We start from the raw sequence: 13,345 nt of genomic DNA, 5'->3' as shown, positions 1-13,345 counted from the left end.
ATCTCTTCTAGTCGCACGCACTGTCTGCCAAGAAGCAGTCGCCCTCTTCCCGCTTTCCCGGAGTCAAGTGACGAAGGGTGAGCCTGCAATCGGTCCGCGACGTGTCCTAGGAGTCTGCGTTCACGATAGTTTCGTGGATATCCGGACGGGCACGCGTGAAATTATGCCGAACTCAAACTTTTGACATCGGCCAGATTATGTACAAGCAGCCAGCTCGGCTCAATCCAAGGTCGCGATCTGCATGGCCGTTTCTACCTGACCTGGACATCCTACGACTACGTACGCCCCGTGGAGAGAGATTGACAGCACCTCGCACACTAGCTGCGGCTCCTATCGCCCTGTCGCCATCGCCTCGTAAGCTTTCCGAGAAGCTTCGCATCCTCCAGGACGGCTTGACCAGCAGGCCAGAAACTGCTGAGACAAGTGGGAAAAGGCTAGCCCTGAGAGAAGTGCCGAGTCGCAGTGCAGATCGTTTGGTAATAGCATCCTAGCATCCAAGTATGCCAGCAGTCGTCTGTACAAGTAGGTACTCATGGACCCATCGGGGGCACCCTCGTGACTTTGGATGCTGCCATTGTGCGTCTGTGGGAACGTTTCTTTTGCGATGATCCAATCTTGCGGTGGCCGGGAGAGCAACAACTCACCACAGGTAAGCGCTTTGTGGTGTGTGATGCTTGTTTGACACCGCAACCGATCTGCCTGCTGCCCTCAAAAGCCAAGTGGCCATGGCCCGGCATGAGCTTAATAAAGGAGGCACTCTGGGCAAGGAAGCCATGGCGTGGTTTGGGACCAGGAATGCTCCCGCCCAACCCAATCCAACTCAGCCGAGTCAGACTGCCGGCTAAATGCAGACGCGAGCTCTAGACCAGACCGCAGAAGCAGGCACAGGGCCTGCCAGATCGAGACCGGGGGCGGCTCTTCGACTACTGGCCGCCCCTGGATTGCAATGTGTTGAAACGATGCGACAGCCCTTTTTTGGGTTTCGAGATAACTCCCATATCTCCAGAGTGCGACCAGACAGCAGACGTGTGTATGTACAGCCTGGGACGGGCTAGCCTTGTCTATCGCTTGTGTATCTATCTATCTGTGTGTCATACGGAGGTGGACCGCCGTCATGGCCGATAATCGCCTTTTGATAAGGGTTCTTTCTGAAGGGCTCTACGGGCCGACTCGTATGGGTTTTGACGACGACAAGTGACTTCAAGGGCTCCGCTGGGGGACAGCAGATAGGTGTTACTCAGTACGATAGATATCTGTGTTTTGCGCCAAATCGTACGTATCAACGTCATGCTGGGAACCGACTGACTGATTCGCGCAAGGCTAAAAAGGGTAGCACCGCTGCTGATAGAAGGGATGTAGCGTATTGTGTGTGGTGAAAGGGCTTTCCAGGCGGGAAGATCACTCGCTCGAGCGTGCTGTTGCACTCCACTATTTGGCCGGCCAAACCGCCGCAAGTAGTGCTCCGTGGACCCAGGCGTGACCACCGTCGGCCACTGGACGTGGTAGCTGGTTACGTTTCTTCTGCTTTTGCCCACGAGAATAGCCCCGAGACGGTAAGGAAGAAGGCGAAGAAGAGCAAAAAGAGCCGTGGTGGATGTCTGCCGTGGGACCCAAGGAACGGTGCACAATCCCAAAAGTCTGAACACAACAAACAATAGCCACAACAACAGAGCCGGCACCGGCATCGTTGACGAAGAACCGGCGTACCTTGATGACTTGTAGATCAAACCCTGTACCCAATCTGGGGCTTGTGTAAGCCGGCCAGCAACCAGACAGCCAGGCCAGACGCAAGCCCCTCAGCAACAAGTGTTGCAGTAGCCGCAAACTCTACAGGCTGGGGACCCTTTGTTTCTTCTTTCTTCTCGCCTACGACGTCGTGGGTACATAGCATATAGCACGCAATCACGCAAGAGAGGATGGAGTTTAATAAGAGACATTGCTGTCTGGTGGTCTGCCACGATTGAAAGAAAGCGTGCAAGCGCGTCGGTAACCCAAAAGATGAGGAGGTACGTACAGCTCAGCGGTTACAGCAGCAGAGTAGGAGGGAGCATAGGTAGTAATAATGTGATATCCATATGACTTGCAAAGATGGATGTGAGGTATCGTGTGTGCATCAAGACCATCAAACGTTGGATAGGTACCTAAGGTAGGTTGCACTTACAGCAAACAAGCAACGCACACACACAGCACACAGCAACACATCACACAGTACGCATTGCAACTGCACCAGTTGCCAGTTGGGTGCATGTATTGATCAATCGGGTGGTGAGGTGAGGTGAGGTCCAACGGATGCAGAGCAGCCAGCAGCGGCAATACCTACCTGGCTGTCGTAACCCCCAAGAAGAGAAGGCAAGAGAGTTCAGACCAGCAGAGACAGACTGTCCCACGAGCAATACCCGGCCAAAAGCCAGCCAGCGCTCGCTCGCTCTCGCCAGTCCAGCGGGCCACACGCGGCGGTACCCACCGCTTGGCGAGCTTTGGCTTGGTAGTATTATGGTGAAATGTCGGCCAAAAGAGAAAGAATAGAAAGAAAAGAACTTCTCCACGCTCCGTAGCTCCCCCGTCCGTCTCTTTTCGTTTCCGCCGTGTCCTGCTGAGCCTGAGCCTGAGCCTGCCTGGCATCTCGTCGCTTGTCGCTTTGCCCAGACACGCCCCAGAATCTCCACCGGTTGCTTCCACACACCCCTCCACCCCTTCCCCATTACCCATTACCCATTACCCATTACTCGGCCTCTTTTCCCATTCCGACCCCCAGTCTCTCCAGTAGTCTCTTGTCGCTTTTCTCCAGTTCCAAGAGATCCCCAAGACCTGCCCTTCTGAGCCGGTCCAGCCCAGGCCGACTAGAAGAATACTACTTTTGCCTACCGTCGCTTTTTCCAAGTCTCCCGGTTTCAATTCTTATCCTCCCCCCTCCCCTTGCGTCCTATATCCTCTTGTTGGCCCCGACGCCCTCGTTCCCTGCGCAGCTCAGCTCTGGTACTCGCCGGCTTATTAGCGATTCCCATCACTGCCACTAATACTACGTGGCGGCACATCCCAATTAAAGGAATCCCATCGCCAATCACCCCCCTTCAACCCACGCCTGCGTCCTGACTCGGCCTCCTCTGCGCTCAACTCTTTTCCGTGCGACACAGCCCAACGCTCTCGACGCCCTTTACTCAACCGCCCGTTTGTGACGGTCCCAGGACGATTTGCCTTCCTTGAAGGACGCCCCCTCCTTGGACGACTCGACGACTCCCCTAAACCCGGTATAGGATCCGTTCGCATTCCTCGCTTCTCGCCGAGACCCGACTAGCGACACGCATTTTGGGCCTGGTCTGGACCACACGGCCTACCTTGCCAGCAGGCGAACAGACGGTGGAACTGGCACCCCGGGTGTGCAGGTTGGGCCGATTCGAGACTCGGAACGTTGGGTGCCTGTCGAACATTTCATATTCGCCCGTCCACTCGTTGCCGGTCGTATCGTTCCGCCGCGATTCAGCCGTCTATCTGAAGTTCCTACCGCCGCCTCAGACCGACTACTCGATGTCCCAATATGCTTGATTCGCGACCGACAACTGTCGCCCGTACTAGGTTCACTCCTTTGGCTCACCCTGCCTTGTAGAGGATTAGCAAGTGCTCAGTGCCTGCCTGTCCTCCGCTACGCATTGAAGTCCCTATACTATCGACAGACTATTGTTGTCACTACATACTCTCCGCCATGGATCCTCCTCACGTAACCGAGTTCGCTTCACAGCGATACTTTGATAAGCTCAAACAGCTTGCCGAAGCGAAAGACCGACAGCCGCCAAATGCCTCGCACCTTGACGGTTCGGTGGTTAGCCCAACTTCGACCTTCATCCTTCCCATTGGCGCCTCCAAGTTACAAGAACAGACCGACGCCGAAATCCTGAAGACAGCGGACAAGAAGCGGCTCAACTTCAAGTTTCGCTCTATAATACCGCTACGAACCTCAACCGAGCATGACCAGCGGCGCCTGCCCACCGAAAATGCTCACAAGAAGAGGTTTGTAGAACTCCAAGTCGGCCTGGGTTGATTGTCGTTTGTTAACTCGTGTTATGCAGGGCGGCTTTTGATCAGCTTTTTCTGGCGCTCCCTAACGAACTGAAAATCCAGATCATTGCATCACTGCCACTATCAGATATATTAAACCTACGACTAGCATCTCGGTCGTGGCACGCCATGATCTCTCTGAACGAGTTGCCGATCGTTCGTTATCACATCAAACACCACATTCCGGCTTATGCGACGCGGCTATACCCGGTGCCGGAGGACAGAGCGGCCGTCAATATTCATTATCTTTGTGGGATATGGCATCGGTTGCATGTAGCGGCAAAACTCGCATTCCTGATTTGCGAGTGGATTACGAAGGAGCTATTTCTCCGGAGGACCGAAGAGCAACGGCGGGACTTCTCTGTCCAGCGTGAGCGAATGCGACGGCGCTTGATACCTCTGCTGTTCACTTTGTTTCATTTCTTCGAGACATATCGAACCCTTCACCTACAGTACATCGAAGAGCACGGTCACGGCCTTATGAAGGAGCCTTATACGGTGAACCCTATAGAGGCTAAGATCATGAGTATGTACGACGACAAGACACTGCTGCATGTCCACCAGGTGTTCCCCATGGTAGTGTCGTCATTCTGCCGGAGGCTACGACCCCCTTCATACGTCGGTCGTGTCGAAGGAGCTTTGCGTGGGTACATGCACGGGAAGCCCAGCGACGAGATTTATGTGACTGCGTTGTGTGTCGGGGGATTGCGGCAGTGCGAGCGTTTCTGGGAAATAAAGGGCTACAACTCACGAAGAGGCACCGTCGACGCTTGGTACAACTCGGTTACCAAAGGCCCAGCCACGAAGACTCCGGCTGAGCCAGTAGGGAAGTCACGCCGGGGACTCTTGGGGTTGAGCCGTAAGAAGTCGTCTTACAATGAGAAAGACGATTCTGGCCCAGGGTCTGAGACGTTGCCAACTCTTTCAAATACACGTGCGCGCCGTACATCGGATGCCACGCGACGACCGAACGAGGCCACACCACCACTATCTCAGGCCACAATGTTGGAAAGTCTGGTCTTCGACACCAGCATGTCAGCTGGGATGCCAATGGGCCCCTTAACACGCGAGCAACTGAAGCTCGTTTTACCGGATCTCCCCGTTCTGCAACAACTATGGATGCAGACTGCTGAGGCTCTCATTCTAGATCGCCAGATCGTTGAGCGACCGCAGGATATCAAGAGGAATGCCGCGGTGATGCTAGACCTCATCCAAGAGGATGGCGCAGCAGACCAGGACGAGTGGTGGTATGGCCGAATCGCACCCGAGTCGGTCCGCCCACCCCTTGGAATCGATTGACGAAGACCCCATCGAATAACAGTCATGGATCTGATTTCCATCCAATGGCACGAACATATCCTTGCCGGACTACATTGTTTGACGTAACGTTTCCTACTTTACATCATCATCATTATGATCATCATTATTATCATCATCTCTCTCTCTATCTCTCTATCTCTCTTGTTTATTTTATACCCACGAGAAGTCATTGGCATTTGCAGGCGTTCCGGTTCCGGTCAAGAGAGGCTTAGGTCGGAAAGCACAGCGGCCCTAGAAGCGGCGGCGTCCACATTGGAGTTATTTTCTTTGTCATATGGATTGGACGGACAAATGGTCAAAATGAGGACTCTTTCGACACCATTTTTTGAGTTCTACATGCAGCACAGCTTGTATGCATAGGCGCGGCGCCTTGGGGGAGGGCTGGTGGCCGGGGGGCAAGGGAAGCCCGGATAAGGGGTTAGGTTGGCGGAGCGTACCAGATAGACGATACCAATCCTAAGGAAAGGCAACATTGCTGTGCCTCAATCGTATACTCCCACTCCCCCATGACATGACTGACTCTGTTTTGCGTGCATGACTTGGTGCCGAAGAGGGAATGTGGGCTGCTTGGTGCCCGAGTATAGTCAGACGGGACTCGATCGTACCACTCGCACGGGCTGTACCAAACAAAGGAGGCTTGACTGACGTCGGGCGACGAAGGAGCAGCTCGGATTGACGCCTGGCCTTCCCGCCGCGACCTGCCGACCCCCAGGACAGGCCAGGACAGGCCAGGAGGTGGTACTGGCCCCATCGGGTTGAGCCAGGCGTCGTCCGATGGATTACCTACATATACCCACCGAATATATGGGGAACCTCGACACCAACGTCGTAGTACCCTGTTTTCTTGCCAGCTTTCCCACGGGGTCAGCGGCTCCCCACCGCTGTCTGTCGGAACACCTGCGTCTCGCTGCCCTTCCTTTCCTGTTTTCCTGGCTCGTCACGCACCTCAAAAACCCAAACCCGCCCCCCATATTCGGCCCGTTGCCCACACAATCATCTCATTCAGGACCAGAGATTTGCTCGCCGCCCAGTCCCCCATCGTGATCTGTACTAATTTTTTCCCTTTCCGTTTCGTGGAGTTGTAGCGTCGGGGGTTTCCACATACATCCGATTGCTTGTGTGTGCCTCTCTTGCACGCGTCCCGTCTGCGCGCACTGTGTATACAGAGGACTGCCGACTACGGTTTCCGACGGTCAATCCGGGCGCGCGCGCGTCGCTTTTGTCTTCCGTTTCTCTTTATTAATCAATCTGAGGCTGCCGCCAGCGGGCTTTTGCTTCCCCGGAAAACAAAAACGAATACCGGCGGGGTTTGTTGGTGGGGGGAGGCGGATAGGGAAAAGGAAGAAGAATAGAAGGTCGACGATGGCACAAAAGGAACTATATCGTCGTCTCGTCTCGTCACCCAACCCTTGCTTTTTCTAAATGCTCCGATTGCAGCATGTTGCTTGGTCGTCACTCAACCATTGTCTATTGAGCTGTGACTGGAGCGAATTAACTTTCCATCTACATACCTGTCTGTGACTACATTGGGCTTCCTTTTACGCATTCGCTACGGCTGGTAGATGCTTTCGATAAGCGAGAGCCGATCCCCCGGGGAGAGTTCATATCCGGGCCAAGTAACCGTATCTGTCCTTACTATACCACTAGCACCTATATCGTTTACCTGGTATACTCCGTCCAGCCAGCCTCTATTCCTTTTCGTTCCTTTGTCTACTAATCGGGCGTAACCATCGCCTGGGCGCCTGGGGATCTATGTGATTAACAAAACCAGCCTAACGACTTACAGCCCTTACAGCCGATACGGCAAACGTGAAACTGTGGAGTCTAGCTCGCGTGTCCTTGCCCATGGCGTCGGAATGGATCTCGATAGCGTGACACCGTGAGGCCAGCTAGCAGGGAAAAGGAAGGGGGAGGCAAAGGGAGAAAAAAAAAAGACGAGGAAGGCGGAAGGAAGAATAAGAAGAAACGGAAAAGAAACGTAGCTACTTTCACTAGAGCCTCACCGGCGTGTTTCTCTAGCTAAACTTTAATCAATACCCTCCAACGACTACATATTATTAGTACAGTCATGCCTTTTCCTTGAAGATGTTCAGCTAGAGAAAGAGGTAAAGACCTCCAACTCGGGGTTGCTACGAACACGGTCCCTCGAGTCAAGAATGCGGCTTGCTAGATAAGGCACAGCAACAACAACAACAACAACGCGTACACATTCCTGTTGTATGTATACACTAGATCAACCGATCTGTTATTACCTATCTGGGCACGGATTTCTACAAAGACAACGTGGCCCGTCGATCCAGCATGACGACAATGACGATAAGTGGTGAGATCCCCGGGGGTCTAGGCCTGCGTTGACATGTCACAACTAGTCTGCATACTCTCTTCTCCAGACACACTAACTGCCTAGGCTTATTACTAAAACTAAACCCCCGGGGAGTACGAGGACAAAAACAGCTGGAGACCAAGAACGGAGCCCCTCGGGGAGAAAGGGCCGGCGCCCGCGCGAGGAAAAAAAACCAAAGCGGAAAGGGAAGCAGAAAGAAGCCTGATTCGAACAGAAACAAGAGGGCGATAGGTTCGTTCTACTGCTCCCTTAAGTGGGTAATTTGGCCGATATAACCCCATATCACCTACGGCGAATCGGCTACCAACGACTAGTCTCAGCTTTTTTTCGAAGCGGAATGGCTGGCTGGAGCGCAATGGCACTTGAGGAAATTCATGGGCCTCGGCTCGGGGGCTTCCCATGACTCGGTCCAGCATGGACCGAGAGACAGGAAGCCGCCGCCTTGGCCTGCTAGTGTCCATCTATTTTGTTCAGGGGGAGGAACATGGCAAAAAGCTGGGGAGACCAGACCCCGTGATCGTAAATGTTCGTGATCGACTCCAATACCCACACACATCATGTAACTCTAACGTAAGTACGTTGCCAGTGACGAGCGGGAAAAGAAAGGGAGTCGGTGTGCTTCTTCGGCCTCCACATAGAACACGGAACGATACGGTGGGTGAAGGCAGACTGCACGACTCTATTGCCATCCAGCTGGCTGCTCGAGAGTGTACTTTGCAAGAAGCCGGGATATATGGCCAAGTGGGAAAAATGCCTGCCTATACTCAACATCGCTCGTTATGCCTATAAATACATGGGGGGTAGTGGGGGAAATAGACGCGGAACCCGGCGACATGGCTACTGCAGTGGTATATTCACCCCCATCCAAGGCTCTGCTCTGCCCGAACTCACTTCTCACACCAGGGCGCCTAGTGAAATCTGCAATGAACAAGATGTCGCAAAGAGAAGAATCGTAAGCAGCAGCATCGTGGAAGAGGAACCGACGTGGCCGATATTTGCTCAGATATTCCATTTATTCATCCTTCGTAGCGCAGTGAAAACCCAAGTATAGGAGTCCAGGTGCGGCTGAAATTACGTCGAAACTGCAAAGGGAACCCCCGAAATCGCCGCCCAAGAGAAAAACAAGATAGGAAAAGAAAAACGCCATTCATGATTCGTGGCTCCAAGAGTAGATAATAGCAGACAATATCAGGTAACAAGGCTGAAAAAAAAGCCCCTCGCAAAATGTAGATATAATCAAGCAAAACATGGTTTTTCGTCGTTACATCGTCAAGACCACCGGTTTCGGTAGCCCGTGTTTATACCGCTTTTGTTTAGGCCGCTGGTGTCGTACCCGCCGTTCGTCATGGCACTGTTTGGATATGAAGTCGCACTTGAGCCACTGTTGGTGCGTTGGACACTGCTGCCCAGAGCATATGTCCCTGGGCCTCCCATGCTCATACTGCTGTGAGCCGTGCTAGAGTCGAGCGTTCCCATGTCGAACAAGCTCGGATCAGAAAAGGAGGGAATGAGGCTACACCACTGTGGGAGCTTGCGGGGGTTGGCCGTGATGTCCCGAAGTGTGGTGACTGTGTCGAAACCCCATGTGCAGCGTTGCTGGCTGCCCGGTATGGGTTTTCCATGGATGACGCCGAAGTTGTTCGTCGTGGGGCGGCAAAGGAAGCATTCGGGTGGACAGAACTGATCGATGGCGATGCACGAAAGGAGTTCTCGGTCCCCATCAGGGGCGAGTTGTTCTGGGTCCCAAACTGCGGAGAATGGGTCACATGGGATACAAGTGTAGTTCCCGGGGAGTTGGTCGTCATGTTGTGTTGCTGGCGCGGATTCGATGAATAGGTGCCTTGTTGTACTGTGTAAGAGGGACTCTGGTTCTGGCCATAGTAATTCGGTGCGTTCGCCGCCGCCCGGTTACCTTGTTGGGAGGGCAAGCTGGTTGCCATCTGAGGTGGCTTGGAGATATGTGATGGGGGTGGGGGACACCGTCTGTGCCGTCTGCTGCTGTTGGCGCTGTTGCATCTGTTGCATGTGCGGGTGATTACTACTGTTGCTCTGCGCGCTTTGCTGGCGGCTTTGCATAGATGCCGTGAACTGTTCATAGTGTGCGGCCAAGCCTTCAGCCGGTGCAGCAGGGATAGAATGCCTACTGGCTGCTGATGACTGCTGCTGCTGTTGTTGTTGTTGCTGTTGTTGTTGCTGCTGCTGCTGCTGCTGTTGATGCTGTTGATGTTGCTGCTGTTGTTGTGGCTGCTGTTGTTGTGGCTGCTGCTGTTGTGGCTGCTGCTGTTGTGGCTGCTGCTGCTGCTGCTGTGGCCTCTGTTGGTGACCAGCGTAGGCTTGGTAGTTTTGCTCGTTGCGCGCCTGGAGTGCGCTGAGCTGGTCATACTCGGCATCGAGAGACTTATCCATAGGCTGGCTTGGCATTACCGTCGACTGCTGCGACGCCTGATGTGGTAAGTCAGGAGATGCAACTGTGGAAGTCATCGCGTGTGCCATGGTCTCTGCAGCTGGCGCTGCTGTCACTGCAGTCCCCACGCTTTGTCGCTTTGCCGCAGCCGAGTTCGATTTTCGAGGACGTTTTGTAGGCGGACCAGACGTAACACCAGATTCCACGGGCATGTTCTGCTGCCTGTTCACCCCCAAGATTGCATCGACTGCTGCAGTATCTGGTTGCTGAGATGAGAAAGTTGACTGAGCTGTTGTATCAAGCGTGCCATTCCCGTTTGTGGTTGCCTCGGCCCCTTTATTGGGCTGGCGCTTTCGTTTGGCACCAGAAATAGTCGATGCCTTCACTTGGGGAGTAACTGGTTGAGCATCTTGAGGCGGAACAGCGTTCGGGGCAGCAGCGTTCGGAGCAGCATTCTGAGGTGGCAGCTGCGTACGCTTATTTTTGTTTCCACCGCCGTTGACTTGACTGGGAGCAACTGTGCCTACATTAGGTGTGGGCAGAGTTGGTGGTGGAATATACGAGGTACTAGTCTGAGGTGTAGGAACTGGTGTTTGCTGCAGGGTTTTGGATGCTTGGGTTGATGAGTTGATTGCTGCATTAGCTTTGCCCTTGGACCCCTTGGACCGCCCTGTGCTACTTTTAATCGGAGTCGAGCTCGCGGCCTCCTCCATGCCAGGCACAGCCTGGAAGTTGCTAGGTCCAGCTGAGGATTGGGTTTGCTGCGGTGACTCCTGTGAGCCTGCTGCTTTCGGTCGGTTTTTAGAGCCTTTCGGCCGGCCTCTTCTTTTTGCAGATGATCCAGGCTCTCCAGCATCATTGTTGATAGACGTGAATCCAGTCGCCGGGGTTACATTATCCGACCTGATATCAGAAACACGCGGAGGTGTCAGGAGATCAAACACCCTCCTCTCAACAGTATCCCCATCTGGATCAGCTACAACCGGCTCTTCATCCACATCCACCCAACTCTCGTCGTGGGCAGGTTCCGGCTCATTCCTCGCTTGCTGGGCAGGTTGCGAAGCCGGCGCAACCGCAGCAGCTTGACCATTCGGCTTGGATCCCTTCTTCAACCCCTTGTCTCTCCGGACCTTGGTCGCCTTGCTGCCCTTTGGCCGGCCTCTTGGGCGTCTTGTCGGAGCAGCCGGGGTAGGTGGAGCGGCAGGGGGCCTGGGAGGCCGGGTGAGGTCTGGGAAGATCTCGGAAATCCAGCCGACGAAAAGGTTACCAGCACCATTGGCCTCGCCGCTTTCAGGAAATTTCCCATCGGCGGGAGGCGGTGCGTCGGGGATGCCACCAAAGAAAGCTAATGCTTTGCAAACCTGGTCCACAACAGTTGCGTGCGGCAAGCTGCGGATCAGTGTGAGCAGGCGGGCTTGCTCCGCCTTGACTTCTGCGGCAGAAAGGGCTTGATGTGGTTCGGGGGCCGGCGTTGGCGTGGTTGCTGGAGCAGGAGCCGCCGGCGCAGCTGGAGCAGCTGGAGCAGTCGCAGTCGCAGTCGCAGCCGCAGTTGTGTCAGTATCGGTGGGGGTTTTGGCCGGTCGTGGGCGCGCATAGTTGGCTCGTCGGTGGTGGGATACATAATGGGGTGTTTCAGCAAGCTTTGCCTGCAGAGCGGTACTTTCGCTGTTGCGCTTCGCCGCCTCGTACCTGGCCTGACTCTCGTTGCGGTTTGCAAGTTCCATGTGCATTACATTGAAATTTCCCTTCATCTGGTCTGTCTTGCCCTTCAGTTTGCTAGGGATCGGGTTTCGCACACGGCCGTCCGAGTGAGCGCCATTATAGGCTCGGTTGTCTATTCGAAGACTCGAATGGCTGAGGCCGGGCGTATCGGAGGCCGACTCATTTGGAGCAGCCGTGAGTTCGGCTTGGCTATCAGTACTGACAGACGAGGAGCCCGGAGCGGGTAGTTGTTGAGGAGAATCTAGGGCTGGTGACGCATTACTCGCGGCAGTGGCCATTGGGTCCAGCAGCCGCGATCATGGCCGTCGAGGCGAATCTTGGCTATGAATCCCAAGCTGCAGAACGTATCTGTGTATTGCTGCCGGTCGTATCCTCTTGGCGTGCACCGATTATGGCCCTTCGAGATGGACGTTTTGCCGCAAATACGTGTCCCCAGGTCCCTATCGGAACATATTTCGTTCAAATGATTCCACGCTCGTTCCTATACTGATACGGCCTGGCTCTCGGGGGCGCAGTGCTGGCTTCCTAAACTGTATGGTCGCGTCGCAGTAATCCAGATGTGGGATGTGCAAGCAGTGATAATACGTCGGCTTTATGACCAGCCTACTACTTGGAACGCTAACGAGCGCTGGAGTGTAGTGCCCGCCCAATCTCAATACGGAGGAATGCTAGTTGCACTGCGGACTCGACATAAAACGACCGTGGAAGGTGCGATGGACAATGATGGCGGCACAGATGACACGACCACAGCTGGTGGTGAAGAGGGAATTGGAAGATATCGGATGATGGCTACAGAGACAATGGAGGCGATCCTGTACAACGCCAACGATGTGAGAAGGGAAGGGAGTCGAGGACGGGTTCAGCTGCTCTGGAAGACGGGATCGATAATTGATTCCTGGGATCAGGTTCACCACGAATGGCGGGCTCGGTTGCTTGCTGAGCTAGCTAGAGTTGATTTAGTAGGTCGGTCGGCATGTAGGTAAGATGCATGTAGATGTAGGTAGCATCCAGCATTCGGGTGGTGTTCACAGTAGGTGGTGCGGTCTCTTTGGTCTCTTTGGTCTCTTTGGTCCCTTTGGTCGCCCAGGTCCAATGTCCAATGTCCAAGTCCAACCCTTCCATTTGGGCACAGAGTCACCGTAAGTAAGATGCTAATTTTGGCCTAGTGTGGCTCAATCACTGATCGGCAACACGAGCAACGCTTTCAACAAGTCGGGTGGCTGGCGCATCAACTCAACTCAACCTGAACCTGAACCTGAACCGCCCGTAACTTCTGATACATGCAGGTGCTCATTAGGTGGCAGACTTTGTACGCCCCGATACCCCTAATCCACCACCGGGTCGTCCAGTTTACTCAGTGGGCTGGGGGCATGGTGCTTGCTGTGCACTCGAGAGAGCACGAGGTTCTGGCGCGCAAGTTGGGGAAATAAGTCAAAGGGTTTCGAAGTTTGAGTTGGCAGGGAGGTAAATCGATCGATTTGACTGGTGTAAAGTAGGAGGTA

The 13,345-nt window shown here is 54.2% G+C and overlaps 2 protein-coding genes across 2 annotated transcripts; one reads left to right on the top strand and one right to left on the bottom strand.

Moving 5' to 3' along the window:
* Positions 1–3,700: 3,700 nt before the first annotated feature.
* On the top strand, positions 3,701–5,352 carry PG997_003550 (uncharacterized protein; the record flags this gene model as incomplete). Its single annotated transcript, XM_066807865.1, has 2 exons — positions 3,701–4,005; positions 4,065–5,352. The coding sequence occupies 2 exons, from the start codon at positions 3,701–3,703 to the stop codon at positions 5,350–5,352; spliced, it is 1,593 nt and encodes a 530-aa protein (XP_066671483.1).
* Positions 5,353–9,625: 4,273 nt separating this feature from the next.
* PG997_003549 (uncharacterized protein) lies at positions 9,626–12,121 on the bottom strand (the record flags this gene model as incomplete). Its single annotated transcript, XM_066807864.1, has 1 exon — positions 9,626–12,121. One exon carries the CDS (start codon positions 12,119–12,121, stop codon positions 9,626–9,628), a length of 2,496 nt encoding a protein of 831 aa, XP_066671482.1.
* Between the last annotated feature and the right edge of the window lie 1,224 nt (positions 12,122–13,345).

This window comes from Apiospora hydei, assembly GCF_038363865.1.
Source record: "Apiospora hydei strain CBS 114990 chromosome Unknown utg000004l_segment0_segment0, whole genome shotgun sequence".
Taxonomy (NCBI): domain Eukaryota; kingdom Fungi; phylum Ascomycota; class Sordariomycetes; order Amphisphaeriales; family Apiosporaceae; genus Apiospora; species Apiospora hydei.
This window is presented reverse-complemented; position numbering and strand designations above follow the sequence as displayed.